At 48.1% G+C, this 22515-nt stretch overlaps 1 protein-coding gene across 2 annotated transcripts in view; it reads right to left on the minus strand.

Moving 5' to 3' along the window:
- The window catches only part of LOC119446389 (cationic amino acid transporter 4), a 28280-nt gene extending 11294 nt beyond the window's left edge, over positions 1–16986 (minus strand). Inside the window, exons 1-4 of one of the 2 annotated variants that reach the window (XM_037710810.2) lie at positions 16626–16986; positions 12326–13336; positions 5991–6299; positions 1512–1859 (exon numbers count right to left, since the gene is read on the minus strand). In XM_037710810.2, coding sequence (XP_037566738.1) covers positions 1512–1859; positions 5991–6299; positions 12326–13264 — 1596 coding nt within the window. In that variant the 5' untranslated portion in view covers positions 13265–13336; positions 16626–16986. Of the gene's footprint in view, positions 1–1511; positions 1860–5990; positions 6300–12325; positions 13337–15195; positions 15326–16625 lie in introns of those variants that run through there. The other variant, XM_049664107.1, reaches the window with a different exon arrangement.
- Between the last annotated feature and the right edge of the window lie 5529 nt (positions 16987–22515).

Genomic DNA, 22515 nt, shown 5'->3' on the forward strand with positions numbered 1-22515 from the left:
TAGCTCAATTATAATTTGTCTTGTGAATCTACTGAACCAATTCTATTATCCTACCTTAAACAGATTTTTTTAATAAAAAAAGTTATTTGCCAAATTGCCCTAGTATGTTATGTTAATGCTGAAAATTTTATTTTGAATCGAATTACAATGTGAATGTTAGTCTTTTGGTTCAGTAAGAAGTCCACATTGTGAACAATATTTGACAGAATTTGAATGCACCAATTGCATTCGTTATATTTTAAATGTTCCTTGACAATAGTACTAAGATCCATAGATGTAAAAATGTTACAATCACAGCATTTCTTTTTAGATAAACCTTTGTGTGTTTAATGAAGAATGCCTTCACTTAACACCTGCAAATTTTACAAAATTTCCGTTGAAATAAACTTGAGGAAATTTCAAAAATCTCTGACGTCCCGTCCCGTATTACAACGTCACAACAAAGTATCAGGCTGTAGAATATTTCATTCTTTTGGATCGCATAATAAAAATAATATCAATATACGTCCCCTGCAAAGGGAAGTTATGGGCAGTCAGTTATGTTATGAGAAGTATAAGTCTGTTAAAAGGGTAATGGAAGGCCATTACATTTTCTTTTTTGAGCGCAAGTACTACAGCACTTGTTTCTGTAATGTATAATGTGATTCCCATATTGCTGCCACCCTTTGATCGTTGCTTCTGTTAAAATCAAGGGTTCTTCACACTTTTTCAGGCATTCATTTGCCTTTACGTGAAGCCCCTCGGCCATATTTTCCACATGTTGCTCAAAAATTTCGGACAGGACACATCTACGATGACTATCCAAGCATGCGAATGCCCGAAATGCGTCAAGTATGAGGCGTTTACTGCAGCTGGCAGCCTCTCTCACCCTCCGAAGATGACGATGATGATGGCGATGATGATGATGATGATGATTTACTGGCATCGCCTATGAAACGGGATGGTGACAAATGGTCACCTACCCTGCTTGATTTAATCAGGTACACTGTATATGATTTCCATTCTAGCATTTCTGTATACATCTCCGTAACTTTTTTTTTTTTGTTGTTGTTGCTGAGAAGTTCTCTATCTATCTTGTATCACTACTTATGCTTGTAACGGATCCGGTCGTATAAATTATCTCCTGCTTTTTTCCCAGCAATACTCTAAACGTCCCTTGCATATCTGGACTGCAGACCGGTTGAATACCCCTATGACTGCTGACCGGCTGGACTCCCCTACGGACACGCTGCGCCTTCTGGCGGCGGCGCCGCGAAGTACGCGCAAGACCAGTGGCACATACGCAGGGACCCTAGTTGGTGTCAAACATGTTCACTGAACAGCCGAACATACCCAGTTGCACGTATCGACGTTAATGGCCCACATTTAAGCTGTAATACCTTCAGGTTCGGCCCTAGATTTAGGTGGGATAGCTCGATAGCCCGAAAGAAAAAAAAAAACTGGTCTGGCAATGCCAAATTGGCATTGATAAACTTGACTGAGCAACACAGGGCTCCCGAGATCTGTCTCACCTTGTAGTGCAGCAGCGTCGTGGACTGCTGGTGCATGAGGATCACGACGAAGCAGAAGAGCGCCACCAGTGAGAGCAGCAGCACGAGCAGTATGGCCCAGAAGCTTCCCCCCGAGATCGGTTCCAGGAGCAGCTGGGTGAGGAAGCTCAGCAGGAAGACGTCCAGGGTGAGCGTGGTGATGCAGTACGAGACCACGATTCCCGGCGGCTGGTTGAAAGGGTACAGCCGGTGCAGGAAGGCGAACGTGGCCCGCAGCCGACCGGCCACGTCGCCGGCGCCGTCGAAGACGCCCTCGTCGTCCGAGAAGCAGGGCTTTGTCATGTCCGGCGGTTCCTGGCTTTCTTCGCCCTGCGTGGTGTTTGTGCGCATGGATAGAAAGAGATACGGAACGTTTATTAAAGTTAAAATTAAAAACGGGGAAACAATAATAAGCTGATGCCACGAATTAAGCGTTATCAATGATCACATGGGTCGGCGGTACCTCGTTTGGGATCGGATATCAATTAATTCGCGCTACCCAACCTGATGCGTCACCTCACCTAATCATTCTCTCTCTTCTCTCTATCTCTCTCTCTCTCTATATATATATATATATATATATATATATATATATACCACCAGTATAGATATATTTCTGCTGTGAGTATACCTGACACGCGGTGCAAGTCCGCCATCTTCGTCAGCGAAGAATCAGCATCCAGACGGTTTTTCAGGTAGGAATTTCGACGAGCGCTCCACAGGTAAGTCCGCGTGTTCCAAACTGCTCTCAGAACTCTCCGCCGGAATATCTCCTCTTGACTGCGTTTAATCTTGTGTTTGTGTCGTCGTCACCTGTTCTCTATTCTACCGTGCGTCCCAGCTAACGCTAACCATGTTGTTCAATGAAAAAAAAAGATTTAAAAACATGGTGCAGGATACAATTATAAGACCTACGGGGTTTGGTCCTCGGAGGTCTGACGACCGAACACCATATGGGTATTAGAATTTAAAAAAAAATTAAATTACGGGCTTTTATGTGCCAAAACCACGATCTGATTATGAGGCACGCCGTAGTGGGGGACTCCGGAAATTTGGACCACCTGGGGAGGTATTAGAATTGTACCTTGCAGCCTGCATTTTAATATATATATTTTTTTTTCATTGAACAGCTCGGCTGCGTTAGCTGGGACACCCTTTATATGCTTTGTGTTTGTCGCGTTTATTGCCGTGTCTATTTTTCATTTGTGGCGCGTAATTTTTTTTTTTTTTTTTTTTTTTTTTACAGCGAAGCTGTATATGGCTACCCCAACAAATTTTCTGCGTCCGTTCGTGTACACCATCGCGTCGACAAAGAAAAATTTTCGTCTCCAGAGCTAGTGTAATTTTGAGTTCCCGCGTAACAGAATTATGTTTTCGCGCATGTTCTAATTGCAATCCGATGCTATCCTGTGTGCAGGTTGTGCGTAAGTCGTAATTTACAAATATTTTGACGCACTTTACTTTGAGAAGTTGAATTAGTTCAATAATGCATTTGCGCCAGGCGGAGAGTCTACAAGAGTGAGGATACATGCTGCACTTCTGCACGCCTGACGAACGCGACGCGCGCGACGAACGTGTGCGCACGATGAATCTGTCCTTGATGAGAGGGCGCTCTGTATATTGCATCGGTCGCGCAGTATGTGCTGCGACCGCAATCGACATCAGGGCAAGACCGTTAAATAATTACAGTGACGTTCACTTCGCGAACGCGGGTTACGCGCAAGCGTATGCAAGCCGCGAGCTTGCACCGCGGTGTGGAAGCACCAACGGAAAGGGCGCGAACGACGTCGTGGACGCTACATTGATCACGACCATGCGACGCCTTGTGGTCGTGACGCTTGTGTGACGTCGGCAACAGCTTCGTTCTACCCCCACTTTCACAGGGTGGAACGGAGGCGGAAATTTTCAGTTGTAAATCCCCACGTGGTAGATTTTTTTTTGTATGCATCCGGGCGAGCTTTACGTGTTGGTGTTCACCTCTCGCCGGCAGCTATAAGCTTTGTACCTTTCTGTGTAGATCGTTTACAAGGTTTCTCATGTTCTGTCGCGTGAAAGCTCACTCACGGCTAAGTGAGTGTTCGCAAATGCGACCACCCATGCCGACATCGACAAATGTGCGGCCGAGCTAAGCATCTCTGGACGCCGAGCGAGAAATGGAAATTGGCTCCTACTGCGCATGCGTGGCGCGACAACGGCTCAACCTGTGCACGCGACCTATACATAACGGCTCTTTTCCTGTATACGAAAGAAGGAGAGAGAGAGAGAAAAATAAAGAGAGAGAAAGAAAACAAAAACAATATAAACTTTCTTGGCGAGGCGGGATTTGAACCCGGGTAGTCACGGTCCGAAGGCGACCGTCATACCCATTACGCTTTGCACCCACACTTGCACAGATCCACTGTTTCATCAGATTTCACAAGCGTGGAACTGGTTAAAATTTTTTATAACAAGAGCCAACCGATCTTAGAGCTAATTCTGACGAATTTTAACACGAAAGTGTTTTATTCCGGGGTCCACCAAGACTTCACTGACGTATTTCCGTCACGGAAATACGTCATAGAACATAATACAAAGAAAGAAACCAGAAGAAAAAGTTCCACAAACATGCAAAATTTGGGAATCGAACCCACGACCTCTCGGTCCGCGACGATAGATCGCCGAGCGTTTAACCCATTGCGCCACAAACGCATTCGCAGAGAGCTACACAGACGCGCCTTATATATCTAACACTCCTCCGTGTACCCGCGCTCTTGCTCGGGGCGGTGCCGCCGCCTACGAGCAGAAAAGAGAAGTACTGCATTATGACACTAAAGCCCGGGATACATGGAGCGAACTTTCTCGACGAACTTCACGCGTCAAGTAACGACGCGGCGACACGACGCAGGATGTTTGCTGTGTTGCAATACATGCGGCGAACGCCGCCGCGCGTTGGCCGCCGTGTTGGCGGCGGTCCCGGCCGCCCGCTTCGAACTGAATTTGGCGTTGTCCTTGTAGAATTCACTTAGTTGGAAGCAAATGACTGCGTAAACGGCTTTCGCTTAGTCTCAGGCCGCTTCGACGACAGAGTATTATGGATAACCTTGAGTAGTTTTCGAGATCGCTTCTCGTTTCGAACGCGTCTAAGCCTAGCGAAAGAAATATCCGATGCCAACGCCATCTATCGGGGAAGTCGGGAGATAGGCATGACGACAGCATGTGGCCTCTGAGATCAGAAGATTTCTGTTGAAGGTTGTTGTAGAGAGCTTGCACTGCTTGTCTGTTTCCTCGCAGATCAGCGGATATGGGATGTACAAATACAACGCGATTCCTGAGAGATCATACTAGGAACTACTCAATCGGTGCAGAGACATGCAGACACGGCAACACCAACGCGATTGCAGACGACGCGAAAAGGCGCGCGCGCGCGAAACACCAGCATGCATTGCGACCGGAACTAGTGCCTCCTGATTGGCTGTCGTCCACCGCTGCGCGCTAGACGCTTCCGGCGGCGGCGTTCGCCCGACGAAAATGTTTGGACAGGCAGATCGGCTGCGGACGGCAAATTTCTTGACGCCGGCCGTCGGACGTTCGCCGCCCGACGAAGTTCTTCGCTCGGACGCCGGTTATTCGCTCCATGTATTCCGGCCTTAACGCGCACCGACAGTGAACGCTTCGGTGGTCTCAGCACTACGACGCCTCGATGCCAGCATTCGAAGGGACGCTGGCATCAAGAAGCACTACCAACGCCACCTAGGTGGCGTTCACCGTACTCAGCACAGCGGAGCGTGGCCTCCGCAATTAGCTCTGAAAATGTTTCTGAAGTTGATCGCGGAGGCTGCAATTACGACGCGCTGTACGCGCTGATTTGACTCGGTGACGATTCAGTTACGTGCTTTGTCTTGCGCGTTGTATTAGTGTGTCAGTTACGTGCTTCGTCTTTCGCGTTGTGCTAGCGTGTGCAGCGTAGTGCAGCTTCCATATGCACGACGGTTGCTCATGGTCATCGACGTTGGTAGTCGTGATGGAGGAGACGTGCCACCAGGCGTCAACGTGGGTGCATCAACGCCTAAGGGCGCTTTAGCCACAAAACACCAATAGACATTATATATCAATGTGCAATAAACATTACACTACTTCTGTGAAGACACGTTTCACTTTCGTGTTCTATACCGATTCCTATATAAGAGGGATCAACCACATTTTTTTAAAACTTTTCAAGTGAAAAAAAATTCTGCAAGAACAATCTGCAATCGCTGGCGAAGCGATGATAATTGCAAAAGTCGCTAGTTTCACAGAGTGGCTCCGCACAGGGTGGAAACAGGATGTCCCGATTGTCTCGGGGCACCTTTAGTAGCGGACGCCATCTTTGACGGACGATTCCTTCAAGGTAGCACGTATGGGCGGTTTCGTCCTTTTTGTTTATCTGCGAGACCACCAGAAGGCGCTCGGCGACGCTCGGCGACGTGGTTGTGTCAGGCTTACCATAAGCCTAGAGACGGGCATGTAGCGCACGATGATGAGCGAGGCGCTGACCACGAGGTAGGCGAGCAGCGTGCCGATGGACATCATCTCGACCAGCGTGTGGATGTCCAGGAAGATGGCCAGGAAGGCGGACAGCACCGTGAAGGAGTACATGGCGGCCAGCGGCAGCTGCGTCCGCTGGTTGACACGCGAGAAGCAGGCGAAAAGGAGGCCATCCTCGGCCATGGCGTACACAATGCGCGTCAGCGCGTACACGTTGCCCATCAGTACCGTCACCATACCGCACACTGCTCCGATGATCACGATCACCTAAGGGAAAGTAGGAAGCGATTAAAGTGAAGTCACGTTAAAACGAATGCAAGAGAGAAATTTAACGCCACCTCTTAGTCCAACCCCGAACTAGTCAAGGATTGTAATGTCTCTGTGCCCTTCATGAACCACGCTTTGTCCCTATCCTGTCTGCAAATATGCAGCCGACATGAAAAATCACATTCTTCATAATTTATTATTGATTTTTCTTTCTTTAGGTTGTTCGTAGTCCTATTAGAAGTTACGGTATAGGCCTCAACAATGGAAGCGTCGACGGCAGCAGCATAAGGCTTCTTTCTGTACAGAGGGAGATCATGTCGACTCTACTGGCACCCACTTTGAAACCGGGCGGCATCATATAGTCACCTAGCCTACTTGAGCTAATCAGGCTTTGCTATACATTCATTGTTGTCTAGCATTTTACCTAGTACCTTATATTCTCTCTCTTCGCCGCAGCAGTCCTGCTAGCGCCACCTTGTGGTGCTTTATTTAACTACAGCATGGTAAGAAACGAGTTTGTGTTGCGTCATTGTAGTTGCAGAAAAGGAAAAGAAGAAAAAATAATTCTATATCCACTTATAATTGTTTCTGCCGACGCCTTTCCACTAGCAGATAAGTACAAAGTAGTTTAACCAACTCTAGAGGAAAAGCTCCCCATTGGTCCATGTATTGAAATCGGTCACCGCAAGGGCGCCGCCATGTTGCTACTCTGTGCAGGCGCAGACGACGAGATGTCATTCAGATATGAGACGCGCAATCAACGCATGCCCGAGCCTTCCTCAGTATGGTGGCTCCATCTAGTTGAGGCGGCTGTAAACACATCCTTTCACGCGCCGTAAATTTTACATCAAAATTTTGATAGATATCCATCGGATCTTTCTTAAAAATATACGGAATCAGCTTTACACATTGTCCACACGTACATGCAAACGTTTGTCTCTGCACCATATTTTGAATATTTTTAGCGTTAAGAAAATTAAAAGTAGCAACATGGCAACGCCTTCGCGGTTGCCACTTTTGTCGCCAGCTTTTCCTCCAGAGTTAGTATACTAATTCTACGACAATACTACTTCTGCGTCCACTACTTCGACGTCAGTGTCACATGATGATGTTACCGATGCTGCTGCGCATGTCTACGTGGCGGACGTTACGCTGTTCCTTGAACTGTAAAACGTTCATCGACACGCTGAAGATCTCACTAACACCATTTATTACGTCATTAGGGTTAAGTCATTATTACTCACTAACGTCATTATTACGTCAAGTGCCCGGAATAGATCCTGAAAGAGCGAATTCTTATTGAACATTCTACAGCGGTAGCTGGTTAGGATGCTCCAGAGAACTCTCGCGGTGACCACGGCGGTTATCAGCATACCGTTTATCACCATCATGGTTGCAGTAGCTGTCGCCAAAAAAAATCCCACCTCTCATCAGCGGGGATTCGATTCCGTTTCAGCGACGCGTCAGTCTTAACGCCGTCGTCGTTTTCGGGGCTCATCGGATAATAGTCGCATCGTTGTCGTTATCGGCTCGATGAGTTGTCGCGGCGTCAGGCCGCTAACGAAGGTTTAAGTAGCTTGCCCATAAGTAGATCACAAAAATTTTACTATGAACCACGGCCGCAAGTTAAAAACTGGGCCCCATGTGTTCGTTCACTTGTCGCGTTTTCGTTTAGACGGACGGTAAGATGACAGGTAAATATTTGGCAGGCTCGACTATAGTCGATGTCTACGGAATGCGAAGCATTCATCGTTTGTAGAGAATGGTTGTATGAATAAGGTAACTGTTATGTAGCGAACAGTTATGCATAGATTATATGCTGTAGGTGTTTATATTTATAAAAGATTCACCGCCCGTGCACACCGGACAGAGAACCAGCGAAGCTGCAATGTGCGGCCCCGGTATGATTTCTTTCTTTCTTTCTTTCTTTCTTTCTTTATTTATTTCTTTATTTCTTTACTTCTTTATTCTTTCTTTCTTTCTTTCTTTCTTTCTTTCTTTCTTTCTTTCTTTCTTTCCTTCCTTCCTTCCTTCCTTCCTTCTTTCTTTCTTGTCCCTGGCTCATACCCGCATATCCCTGGCTCATACTCGCATATCTAATGCGGGTATGCGCCACACGTGATTTTATTATCGCTCATCGTGACGTAACTGACGAGCATGTGATGTTATTGATGTCGTGACCATCAGTCACGTTAGTCATACATTCGTACCCTTCCATGCCAACTTTGGTATGTACCAAGTGAACGAGACGCGAGTTTTCGATAGGCTTTCAATAGGTTTATTTCCGACGGAGGGTTTGTGTGGTCGGACCACGAGTGTTTCAGCCTAGGCATATACAACTTCGTTGTTAATACGTAAGACATAATGTTTGCAATGGATAGATGTCAGATTGATAGCAAACTAAAGCTCAGTGGCTCCCGTGGTACATAATTTAAGACTGCACAATGACCGGGATCGAGCCACGAAAACAGCGTTATAGGCTGCACTATCAACGGGATCGGCCCACAAAACGACGATATGACCGCCGTACCGGGAGAAGAATCCTTCGCATCAATAAGGCATATGAGCAACTGTATTTGTGCGAACGAATTAATGGTTATGAGGTTCCAAGCCGAGCGCTCACATCATGAGTCGGCAGGATTTAACGCATAAAAGAAAAAATAAGCCGACAAAGCGGCATTTTCAAATCAGCCATCTTGCCCGCGCAGCACTTTCACCAGCGCTGCTGCTCTCCACGCTTTCTTCAATTGCCGACAGATGGCAATATCAGTCCGTGCGTCAGCCTCTCTTTTGTTTTTCGACATTTTTCGACAGCAGCTCGTTTCTGTTAGGGAAGCCGAGAGCTGCAGGTCTAATGTTGATCAGATTTGTCATCTATTAGGTTGTAGACGGTGGTTGTGTAAATTACCGTGTAATATATTCTGATTCACATTTTACCGTACTTCAGTCTGACCTTAACGCGATTACTAAATGGTGTCACGTCTGGAAAGTGTGTCTCAATCCTAAAAAAAATGTAGATCAATGCGAATATTCGCGAAGCACCTCCTTCTGACCGTCTTCTTTATGACATTGGTTCCTATAAATATCTAGGAGGACACATATAATCGCTAATCTTTCCCGGCAAACTCACATTAATTATGCAGTCAATAACGCTAACAGAATGTTCGGTTACGTCGCAACCTTTCGAGAGCACCGTCATCACTAAACCTGACGCTGTATAAAACACTTGTACGCTCCAAGATGGAATATGAATGTGCGGTATGGAATCCAAGTCACAAGTATCTTTAATGAAATTAAATCTGCGCAGAACCGTAGTGCGCGCTTTATTTTATGTAATTATATTAGTCTTTCAAGTGTGTTGTCCTATAACAGCATCCTTACACCTTCCTAACAGGAAAATGAGCCGTTTATTGTTATTTTATAAAATTGATCATAATGCACGAGTGAGAGCTGAACTACTATGTCAGTCATCATATGTTACCTCTCGTACAGACCACAGTAAAAAAAGTAGGCGTTCCTTCTTGTAAAACTAGCGTGTTGTTGTACTCCTTCATCCCGAAGACAGCGACTGGTTGGAACCACCTAACTACCTCCATCGTCAGTGCCATTTCTGCATTTAAAGCTGCCATCGATGAAAATTGTATACACGCTGTAACTAATTCATCACGCAACTCCCGTATTTATTCAAATGTAAGTCAACCTTTTCCTTTCTTTCTTTTTTTCTCTTTTGAAAATGTTAACCAGAATAAGCTGTCGACCTATATTCGTCCCCAACGAATCACGACCTACATTGGTGAGCAAAGCTAGCAGTAGTACTGAGCTAACGGAGTTCCATCATCGCGCCAACCACAGAGCCGGTATGGAGATTATCCAGACTGGCTTGAAGAAATACCGCATATCCAACGCACTCGACGGCACCGAGCATCCTACGAGGACGACCTATCTGGCAGTTCCAACGAAAATGCAGCATGTGGCATCGTCTAGAGTGAATAGCCGAGCTTCCGTAAATAAAGGTGTGTCATGTTCAATGTTTTCAGTTTCTTTTTCTTTTTTTCTAGAAAGATATGGGTCGACCTATGTTCGTATTATTTTTTCTTCTTTGTTTCTCAGGGAGCTTAATTTGGAGGGGTTGACCTATATTCGTGTTCGACCTGTATTCGAGTAAATACAATATGTCCTTTGATCTTTTGTCACCACTCCCTTCCGTAACGCTTTGGGCAGCGAAGGTATTTGAAAAAGAAATAATAATGTAACAATGCCAAGTGTTATATTTAGCGATGCTGACCACGGAATTCTATGTTGCAACGAAATTTGGGTGAGAATACAGTAGCTGTAGCCCCAAAATCATATATACGTCTTAAAATACGGCAGATCCAAGATTCAACGCACTTTATGGAATCTACTTCCCAGCTTATTGGGCAAGAAACCGACACATCGACAAGTCACGCGAAACTCCCGAGACGTAGGCAAAAACGGTTAATTTAAATTTTAAATAGCTCACAGATCCGCATACGTTGCACCGAAGCGACGGTAATTTACGCAGCCTTGCATTAAGATTAGCTGACCCATGCCAACACTGCCGGCGTGATCGGCTACTACTGCAAATGCCATTAAGGCCTTTGCGAGGACGCATATCGTCTACTTCTATCAGAATCGTACCTCTCACACCTTTATTACATTGCCTGTGCCATCGGCTCTTACTACAGACAGCAGTAATTTTCTTGCGAGAGAGAGAGAGATAGAGAGAAAGTCGACGCAATAAAGGGAAAGGCAGGGACGTTAACCAGATGGCCGTATCCTGTTTGCTACCGTGCGCTGTGGATGGTGGAAAGTAAGGATAAAAGATAAACGAAAATAGGGAGAGTACAAGACTATCAGGGGGAGCTGTATCACTGTATATATCATAATCATCACCCAGAAGCTGGAGTAGCATGTCAGGCGAATAACCAGGCTAACATCTCCAGCATCCACTAAAGCGCATGTTTATCTCTACTCCAAATAATTAAGCGCACGACATTTTGTGCTTCTGAGAGTGGGTAAGGTCAGTTTTAGATTTTCTGAGCACGAAATGATGGTAGCCTGGAGTGAATTCCATTACTCAAGGAAAGCCAGCGCAGGCTGCGCTTAGTGTATCCAATACATATATCTCACTTTGGGCAGACGTACAGTGTGCTAGTTGTTTGAGCGTGCACATAGGGCGTCTATTAATGACTATCGTACGGATATGACTTGTCGATCTGCAACCGGTACTTCATCGGCAGAGAACGCATATCGTGTACTGATATCAGAATCGCGCCGCTCACGCCTTTGATTACACAGCCACGGACACTGGATAAAAAAAAGGCACTTCGATGCTGTTTGTAGCACGAATCAATCATGTAGACTGTGTCATGGCCGCTGGATATAAAAAAAGGCACATTTTTTTTATATCCAGCGGCCATGACACAGCCTACGTGATTGATTCGTGCTACAAACAGCACCAAAGCCCTTGCGAAAACACATAACGTGCCCTAGTATGCCAATCGTCTCGCTGCGCAGTCCGCGATAAGAGACTGTGAGAAAAGTTACGGATGATAAAAGTGGCATACACTACGACACATGTTCGCGCTCATGGAAACACGGCCCGTGATTCGAATGACAGACGATCGCTCGAGTCTTTGCTAGCTCAAGTTGATGACAAGCCACTTTCTGAACGTGCCATATAGAATAGCGACCTCACCAGCCGTCGCAGGAGAGGGTGAAGAAGGCATTGTTGCGATTCATAAGATATATTACTTGTACGAACAGCTTTAGCAGTGGCAGCTGGTGCTCAGTTGTGTCTACTGCTATGCGCTCGTGTACGAGTATGTATACGTGGTGTATTTCACTTCTCTTTCCTATTTTTCTACCTCCAACTCTCCCGCCCACATCTTCGGGTAGCAAGCTATAGGGTTTTCCATTCTGGTTAACGTTCCTGCCAATCTCTCTTCTTCTGTCTCACCCTCTCTTTCTCAATGACCAAATTATTAGAAACAAAAGCAGCTCACCTTAGCCCAAGTGGCACCATTGGCGGCAAGCGCGTCGGGTAGCCCGGACTCACTCGTAATCTCCGTGTAATTCACCATGAGCGTCAGCACCGCCGAGATCGACACGTACACGACGGTCACGATGCTCATCGAGATGAACGTCGCGAGCGGCAGTGACCTCTGCGGATCGCTCGCTTCCTCGGCCGACGTGGCTATCGAGTCGAAACCTATGTATGCGTAGAAGCAGGAAGCCGAGGCGGCCAGCACTCCGTGCCAGCCGTACGGCATGAAACCGCCGGTCGCCGGGTTGGTCCAGTTCTCTGTCTTGGCGAAGTACGAGCCTACGGCGACGATGAGCAGCGCTATGCCGATGTTGACGATCGAGAAGATGTTGTTGATGTGCGACGAGGCCCGCACTCCCAGTGACATGACCACGACGAAGACGACGATGAAGACGAACGCGAACAGGTCCGGCTCCTCGGAGAAGAAGGTGACGTGTATCCGGCCCACGTGATCTGCGGTCCACGTCTTGATGACGTTGCCCAGCAGCGAGTCGACGTAGGCGCTGCAGGCCCGTGCCACCGCAGCCAGGCCGATGACGTTCTCCAGTACCACGTTCCAGCCGACCAGGAACGCCCAGAACTCGCCGACTGCCAGGTATGTGTAGGAGTAGGCCGAGCCGGCCCTGGGAAAGCGGACGCCGAACTCGGCGTAGCTGAACGCGGCGAGCAGGGACGCAACGCCACTGATGAGGAAGGAGACGACCACGGCCGGACCGGCCACGGACTTTGCCACAGTGGCAGTGAGGACGTAGATGCCGGAGCCCATCATGTGGCCGATACCCAGAAGGGTGATGTCGAAGGTGGACAGACATCGGTTGAGCGACGTCTCCAGGAGGTCCGTGCCCAGGGGCTTGGTCCGCCGGAGTTTCCGCAGGAAGGCCTTGAATCCGAACTCCATTTTTAGAGGCTGGCCCTTGTCGGGATACCAGGCGGGAATACCGTCGTAGAACGTGACCCTGAGTGCCGGAGCCTGTGACAGTTTTTAAAAGAAGACGGCGTTAATGCACCAACAACATAGATTGAAGCGCGACCGGTGATGGGAGATAAATGAGAACATCTTTTTTATATTTGACTACTGGAGACTTAGATGTGACGACGATGCGTAGTGCGCTGTGGACACAAAACACGACCTGCGAGCCTGAGTAGGGTGATGACGAACTTGAAAAATACATTCTGTGTACTGTCTCTGGTATGTTTCTCAGCTCTGTTGTGACCACAGAACATCCGTAAGCCTTCTGCGTGAAATATTCTCAAAGGTATACTGAGCTCGGTAAAAAAGTGTTTGCCGAAAAAAAAATTTCTAGGAACGAAACAGCGTGCAGTTTTCTTCGGAACAGGGTACGATATAGTATAGAACCACAAATGTCCCAGTTATAAAAATGAAGTCTGGTTAGAAAAAGCTTATTTCAACAAAAGACGATACGAACACGGAGTCACAATGACGGCACAATTCCACTAGGACGATAACATAGTACTACCTTTGTTCGGTTATTTTTCAAAAACGATTGAAACTACCGGTGGTTGAAGTTGTGAGCTCCCATTGAAGCCTATGGCTAAACGCGGTTTTCTCAGCGTAACTAAGTGATCGTATTTTCCCGCTCAGTCGGTCATAGTAATCGACAAAAAAAGTACATGCATATTGTCGTAGTTACCGCAAATTCTTTTATTGAATTTTGCTTTACTCACTCCAGCAATTTCATACTGCCGAGCACAGGCTGGCTCAAATCGCATCATACACGGAGCCAAGGCAATCCAATTAGAATATTTCTGATACCGTTATATTGCTGCCGTCGCTTACGTGGCTTCTCATGCAGTTCACTTGCATGGCTTCGCAAAAAAATTATGCATTGTGGCTCTATCGCGAATGACATTATCGGGAGTGCAAATGATATCTGAGATCATTTACGTCCGCACAATATATTTCGCTGAATCTGTACGCTCCAGATGCCGCACGTCTCCGCTAGAGGAAGCAACCATGGCTGCTGAAAAACTAAGCTTATGAAAAACTGGACTCAAACGACACCGTCTGCCTCCTGTGAGAGTTACGTGTTGTATAGACGCTTACGGCCATAGGTGGTGTCCAAATCGACGCCCCGGCGATGGTTGCCTGTGATTAATAGAAAAAGGTCTCGAGGCTGTGCGTTTGCTAGCTGCATGCGCCGGAAGCTATTGCCGAGCCGGAAACATGTCATTGACGCCATGTTTTGGACACCCCCTAGAGGCCGATTTCACCACGTTGAGAGCGCACTTGCAGTGGCCTTGTCGGCGCTATGATGACAGTAATCTTCGCCGCTTTTCCGGTGTACCCTAAGTTCAAAGCAACATTGAGGTGAATACCTAGCCCAACGCCACTGAATTTTTTAATGAATTTTGAGAGTACGTTGGATGGTACGTTGCTCAATCCCACTCCTTTATTAGAATCGTTTTATGCTCACGTCCTTGCTTTTCGATCTCGAGAGGTAAGCGGTTTTGTCATGGTGCAGACAGAACGCGCTTCTTACCAGTGTAGTTGCTCTTCGGCCCACTAGGGACTACTACTACCGGCATGCTTTGCGGCCACTGTAGCTACTGAAGTTCGCCGTGAAATCGGTCTATTGAGGTCACCATGTAAACTCTAGTCAACTGTCGTTCACGTTAGGTCCCCATCGGCTTAACGGTTGCTGAAAGCACCCGTGTAAGTAGCTTACAGATACAATATAGATGCGCGATTCCGAACGGAAGAAAGACGTAAACTAACAGCAACAAGTAATGGGTACAGAATGTTGAAGGAAAGCTTGTAATATCAACCTTATGCTTCGTAAAAGGCTGCCAGCTGTTTCGGGAACTTACCAGGTATGAAGACTGCAACGCACTTGAAAGTTGAGTAAGTACGAACTGTAGTATACCTTCAAGTTGGCTTTGTATCAGACGTATACAACATACCATCTTTCTTAGCAGGAGAAAATATCACTGAGGCGCTCCTGTACCTAAGAGATCACAGCGGCGATATAGACGCGAGTGAGCTGTCGTAGTGTTGACAAATGTGGGATTGTCTGCTATCTAACTTCCATCTTTATTTTTTATTTTTCTGAAAACCAGACGTCAGTCGAAATTCCATTGCCAGCCTTGCTACGTAACCTCATATGTCATCGAACATTCGTCCAGGCGTGGAAAAATTTGTCGGGTGATGACAAGTGCGCTATCTATGAAAGAATGCAACAACAATACGTACAAAAGGTCGCGTTTTCAAAAGGATCTACCCCGAGTGGTCACACTATCCGCACGTCAGAACAACGTTGTTATTGTGCTTCCATGTATGGGGAGCATATACTTTTTCAGCTAACTCATTTAAGCACTCAAGGCCGAGTCTTCGGCTTTATATAATACCCTCAAAATCTTGCGCCTCATATAGCATAACATACGCTAATGTTTTCCGCATTTACTGCTGCAGGTCAATGGTATATGACTAACATAGAGTAACATAGATTCCCGAAACTATGTTCTTTTTATTATTCACTCTAATAATCGGGTGTACCATGCGCGTGAAATTCGGCTAGGTCGACGTCTCCAGCTCTCACAAAAATGTTTGTCTATAAAATCATGTCGAAATCATGTATAAATCATGTCGTAATGCCTAATATCATGCGTTGCTCACGACAAAATCAAAATAAACTAAATGCGAGTTGTTTGCACCAGCCCACCAGTGTGAGCTGAGCACATCAGATTGAGTAAAAGTCAACCATGCAGCGTGCGGTGCATTCAGACCCATCACAGTGCCGACATATATGATTACTCCTATGTTTGCACCATCGTAATACTACTAGCTTTGCGAGCATGCAGCATCCTCTTTTACACTGCATACGAAAGTTGGCCGGAAGCCCGCAGTCTCCGACACAAGAGGCTCGGCATTCAACTGGACCATATGTTCGCCCCGGCTGCGCTCCCGAAGGACCTTGCTCCTGCTACGAGAGTGTGCGGCGCATTCACCCAACGACACATCGTCGCTTTCGCCAAACAACGCCCAACGGAAGCAGCTTAACGATCAAATGCGACGCGGCAAACCTCAGCACTCAGCCGCTTGCAAATAGTAGCGGTGAAGCGCGACCATATGTCCACATTCCGGGACCTTGAAGCACCGATAGAAGCAACTGCAATATGCCGATCCACATTCATGCAATAAAAGCGCACCGATTGCCGTTCGCGCACGCCGCGAAGAGGTTGAAGCGTTGTGTGATGTTTTCGAAGCACAACGCCAATTAGCTGCATCCGGCAAAGCTCACCTTCGAACTAGTGGCCTCGCACAGTCAGTGATATATCCCCGGGCGAAAGTGAAACAGAGACCGCCGGCGCCCACATGGCGATCCGCGGTGCGCCGGGCGCTTGCAGCGTGGCGTGAACGACCCAGTGACAAGACAGAGCTCGTCGCGCGTCAGTGCTTCCTACAGAGCGCAGTCTGTCCGTTAGCCGAACAGCGTGGCAGGTGTGACAGCAACGACACGCACGGTGTCCGTCAGCTGCGTTTTACACGGCAATGGCCGCTTCGTAACCGGCGATGCTGGAGCCACGGCTCCGATGCCGAAAGAGAGGGCTCCCGTCGCGCGCGTGGGTTGCCGCCACCGCCGCCGCTGCTGCCGCCCAGGGTCTCCGGGGGTCCCCGCCGCGATCAATAAAGCCTCTCCGGCGGAAGAAGGGCAGGCGCGCTGCAAGAACCCCCATGCTTGATTGGTGTGGTCTGTCAGTGCGCATGCGCCATGAGTCACCGCTCTGGAGCAGAGCGCGAGCCGAGGGCTATGGCGAAGCTCTTGCTTTTGGTTTGCGAGTCTGGCCCCCGGTGTCCCGGGCGCGCTCAAACACGTGTCTACGAGCGTCTCCCCTTTCTCCTCCTCCTCCTCCTCCTGCACATACACTCACTCGCCCCATGCTCAGTGACCACGTGCCCTGACAACTGAGGATTCGGAGACAGAGATGCTACGGAAGCACGTGCTTCCCCATGAGACGTTTTGTGGAGGTTGTGTAAACGAATAATGGAAGAGGAGAAGACGGAAGACAAGATGAGGGAAAGCACGGGACTAGATGACGCGCGTAGGTGTTTGTTGACGGGACGGCCACTTGACCGCTGCCGCGTCGTAAGCCTTCGGTAAACAGTGCTTACTAAGGCAATGGCTCAGGCAGCGGATTATGCATATTGCCGGGTTGAAAGTACATATAGTAGCTCGCTCCGGCCGAGATATCGTTCAAGGCGTCAGGCGCGCATCTTGTTTGAGAGCGGACCACAGGTTGAGGCTGTATTATTTTCGGCTTATTGCCAGTGTCATCTCGGGCTGTAAGACGAACGTGTTATTTTCTGGAATAACGTGCCCAGTGACGTCAGGTTAACACACATCTAAACTGTCCGACACGTCTGCGCGAGCATGTCCATGCCTATACCGATGAGCCGAAATGACGTCAATGCTTGGATAAGATTTTCTCGCGAACATAGAATAATACAGCCCGTGCTAAGACAATAAAGGCTTTTCTGTGAAGGATGGAGGGGGTGTTGCTAGCCACAGGCCGACCTAGTCTTGTACTGCTGGCAACTGCTCCGACCGAGTGCCCCTTATCAAGGGCAATATAGAGTGCAAAGCTTCTAGCAGAACTTGCACGCAACAATACGAGAGTGGGGTTGAGCTGGGCGCAACAGGCTGCCCGCCATACACCCACCTCAGCCCGCTAGCCCACCCACAGGACTTACCATCCGCACGCCAGCTCTGTGTCGCGCCGGAAATTGAGAAACTACAAAGAATTGATTTTGGCATTGTTTTCCAGTGCGTAGCAGGCAACGACGTGGCTGATAGACTTGGACTGGCCCAGCGTCGAGTTCAGGCCAACAAAGAAGTCACTGAAAAATAGTCAGGAAGATAGTTGTCTTAAGCAACTCACTTTGGCTGTTATCTACAGTGCACCAAAGCTTGTGCGACTAATGGACTTTCAAAGGTCTGAAGCCGACTAAATTTTATCAGATCCGCACTGGGTCAGCGCAAAATGCAGCGTGGCGGTGCAAGGCCAGACTTCATGTGACATCGTCGTTTGTGCAAACTGTCAAGCTGTAGGTGAAATTGATCATTATTCTTTTTCGCAGAGGTCTGAATTTGATGCAGAGCGTAAAGTACTAGTAGATAGACCGACGCTTACAGCCGACCCGCACACAAGAGCCAGCGAGATCGCGTTCCCGCGAGGACATTGTATTTTTAAGCTTTTGTCAGGGCCCATTAAAGCGGCCCTGAACCATTTTTTGTCGAAGTACAGAAATGCATTTCAATGACACTGTTTGGGAAATACGATGGCTCAAAAAGTACTTCAAATGCGTTCAGCAGAAGCATACTTATCGGCAATCAAACATACCCTTCACGGTGCTTCCGCTCCATCTTCAATACCTTGCACTGCGAAGGCTGCGTACGGCGGAGCGGGGTGTGCCCTCAACGCTCCGCCTACTGAACATCATCGTGGCGCGCAGTTCAAATTTGATTTTGGATGTTCATGTAGTAGATCCCACTGCCGATCTTGGCGTCCCCGACGCTAGAAACGTAAGCGAAACGCGGTTGTCCTCAACAAGCCGCCGTGCGCTCAGCCTGCCGACTCGTCGCGGCACCCCGCAGAGGGCCGCGGTATCTACGCTACGTTGCAGACCGCCTCTAGGTGCGCATGCGCAGCGTTCGCTTTCTGCACGACAGGGCTTGACTTTGTATGGGTGTTCTGTGGCTTGACTGCGTGCTCGGGCTCACATGCTCCAGTCTGACTCTGCTACGTAGTGCGGACCGCCTTTTTCCTTTACCAGCTCGATCGACAAATAGTAGCCACATCCAACTTGCGCATGTTGAAGCGCTATAAATCGCTCAATACGAAGCGAAATCCGCGAAGGCAGGAAGCGTGGCCAGGAGTAAGCGCACGCTGGTAAGCGTGCGTGTGGTCTGACCTTAAGCTTCGCGTGGTTCGACGCTAGTGGAATGCTGCCTGCCATGGTTGCTCAGTGGCTTTGGTATTGGGCTGCCGTGCAAGAGGTCGCGGGATCGAAACCCGGCCACGGCGGCCGCATTTCGATGGGGGCGAAATGCGGAAACACCCGTATTACACCTACACCACGGCGCTACGTCACGAAAATGCGGTGGCGCTGTCGTCGGAATTTAATTTCGCTTGGTAGGCCCTCCGCCGCCGAGCCGCCGCTCGTGTCGCGCCTACCACAGCAGCTGCTGGGTTTCGCGGGTGGTTGTGCGGTTCCGTGTGTTTCCATGTGTGAGGTCTTTATTCTATGATCTAACAACGAAGGAAATGCAGTATCTCGACGTGCTGAGTTGCGTCGAAATACGCAAGAGGCTAAAGCTTTCATAGGTTTCCTGTTGATGAAAACCGTCGGAAGCAATGGGCCGCCGCGGTAAAAAGCAAAGGTTGAATTTTCATACCAGATCATCTATTGCGCGCAAAACATTTCGTAACCGTTAAGCTTCTCTTTTATTTTGAGTGGCGTGCATGAGCCAACCTATGATCTTAGGATCGTTATTAGCGCGTCATAACAATTTCATGCTGCACTGTGGGGAAAGCTAGATTAGGATTAGCCTGGCACGTAGTTCGAGCGAGCAGATGCCCCACAAAGGCACGTCACATTCAAATTTGTTTTCATCTCAAAAAATTGCTCCACTTGCAGTGTAGATATCATATCACACGTTCACATCGCAGGCTGCACAGTCACAGCTGCATTAATTGCAGTATGGATGTCATAAACGCACCTAAACGTGTCAATTAAATTTCGAGCACGAAATAAAATTTACAGGGTTAGTGCAGAGTTGGAGCGATCAGACGGCCGCGGCCTACAGGTCAGACTACGCGGTCCTACACAGTCGGCGTCGCCGTCGGGACGGTACCTCGCCGGTCCCATATCACCGAGGCGATCGCTTCTGTCGCCGCCCACGGCAACGTAGAAATCGGCTACAGCTTGTTTTTAACATGAAATAGTTCTTAATAGGAAAAAAATATCTCGAATTTGCTCCTGTTTCGTAAAGCAGCACCCTGTACTAGACTACTGGCGCGATCGGGAGCAACGATCCGACGGCATTTTGTCTCGCGGACGGAAACCCAAGCACCGGCCGTCTCAGCGAGGCGGCACGGCTGGCTTGCAAGTACGCCTATACTACGTTTCGTTTACTAATCGCACCAAAGACACCGTTTGCTATTCGCACCAATTCATTTAAGCCCACGTTAATCGTGTTGTCAAACGTAAGCGCACTATGACGAGCTGCAGGCCAGATCGCTCGGCCGTCACTGCGGCGGTCTGCGAGTTAGGCCTACCGTCTCGTTCGGCCGTATTTCGATGGGGGCGAAAGGCAAGAACGTTTCCCTAGGTGCACTTTAACGAACCTCACGTAGTCAAAATTAATCCAGCGCACCCACTACCATGTGCTTCATAATGAAATCGTGGTTTTAGCACCCTCCACCCCAATCCCATTAAAAAAAAAAGCGCCATCCTCGCCTGCAAGCGGGGCGGGGAAAGTGGGCGGAGCCTACGCGACGTCGCTATAAGGGCTAAAATATATCAACGGTGCCTACCACTGTTTACAAACATGGTGTAGGTCTATACTTAGATTTAGGTGCACGTTAAAGAACCCCAGTTGGTCGAAATTTCCGGAGTCCCCCACTACGGCGTGCCTCATAATCAGATCGTGGTTTTGGCACGTAAAAACCCATAATTCAGTTTTAGCTGAGTGTTCAAATCTAGTGTAAATTAGCGAAACCCGATGGCTACGACGTCGATAAGCTACTTGGCCAAAGTTTAGTGCCTACGCGGGCGGCCGCGGCCCAGCGGGAGCACACGGCAGTCGGCTTCCTCGAGAAGTACGTAATTATTACCGAAATTCAAAAACAGATTTTTGCTTACTTCAGCCTGTTTATTAAACTTCGTCAATATATATACACTGTGCCAGTAGGAAGAAGAGCACTGATCCATACACCCTTCTTGATTGATGTCAGCTATTGGACAACAGCAGCCGCGTATGGGAATCGGCTATATTACGAAATAAAGCGTCCAGAAACGATTAAGGAGCAGGCTTCTGTTCAAAAGAGACCGTTTGAGAGAAAGGTGACTTCGCGCTTCGCTTGCGAGCTACACAGGCCACTCACGACTGCAAAACTTGGCTGAGATGTTCGCAGTAGCGTATGCTAACCGCGGGCTGTTTTTTCACCAAGCCCGAGGGGTTGTTCAGGACCCTTTTAAAGAATGGAATGGCGGGGGGAATGTTTAACAGGTGAGGATTTAATAATTTTGATCGCGACTGAGTAGTAGTTGTTGTTGGACACAGTAGTTACAAGGTAAATATACCTGGTAGCGAAGCTTCCATATAAGCCCATAAAATCAAATCATGGCGGTTCATCGGTGGTTCATGGGGCTTAGCGCCATCTGTGTGAGGAGGGAGCAGGTCCGGCGGAAAAAAAAATAATTTGACGTCATATCCGTTAAAAACAGAAGTGACGTCATTTTGTTCTCAAAGGCGCGAAATTTGTTTTCGGAGGCCTGCCATTGTAGCTGTATATTCAAATGCCCCGCCACTCGACTTAACGGGCGTTTCGAGATTTCAGCGTGGAAAGCGATGCAGGAAAAGATCAGCCGTACGGGTGTCGAAATCGCATCGCTGCACAGAAGATACTTTCCTTGGAGGCCGACGAACGCTTTGAGCGTAGAGTGCTCGTCCTTTCGTCGGACGCCAAGCCCGTCGGCCAGCGCTGTCCCACGAAAAGAACTAAAGTAAACAATTATCTGGCGGTCGCAACTCACTACTTTTGACTGAACAGGTTAAGAAACAATGAAACTGTTCGCGTCACCAAATTCAGACAAACGTCGACAAGCCCAGCAACACAACATGTGACGGGCGCGTATTGTAACAGGTGAACTTTACGAGTGCCCCTTTCTGCCCACTTCAAGAGTTACATTGCATTGCAAGTGATAGCGCGTCAACGCCCGCCGCTATCGGTAGGCGCTCTTACGGTGGGCGCCGAAAAAAGGTAATTATTGATGATGATCAAGTAAAATAGAGTTGTTTTTTTTTCTCGCCATGCGTATATAAAATTTATTAGGAATTTTATTTTCATTGAATGAATTTAGCTGTGTCTAGCTTTAATTAAAAAACGATTTTTTTCTTCCCCAAT

Source organism: Dermacentor silvarum, chromosome 3 (assembly GCF_013339745.2).
Source record: "Dermacentor silvarum isolate Dsil-2018 chromosome 3, BIME_Dsil_1.4, whole genome shotgun sequence".
NCBI lineage: Eukaryota > Metazoa > Arthropoda > Arachnida > Ixodida > Ixodidae > Dermacentor > Dermacentor silvarum.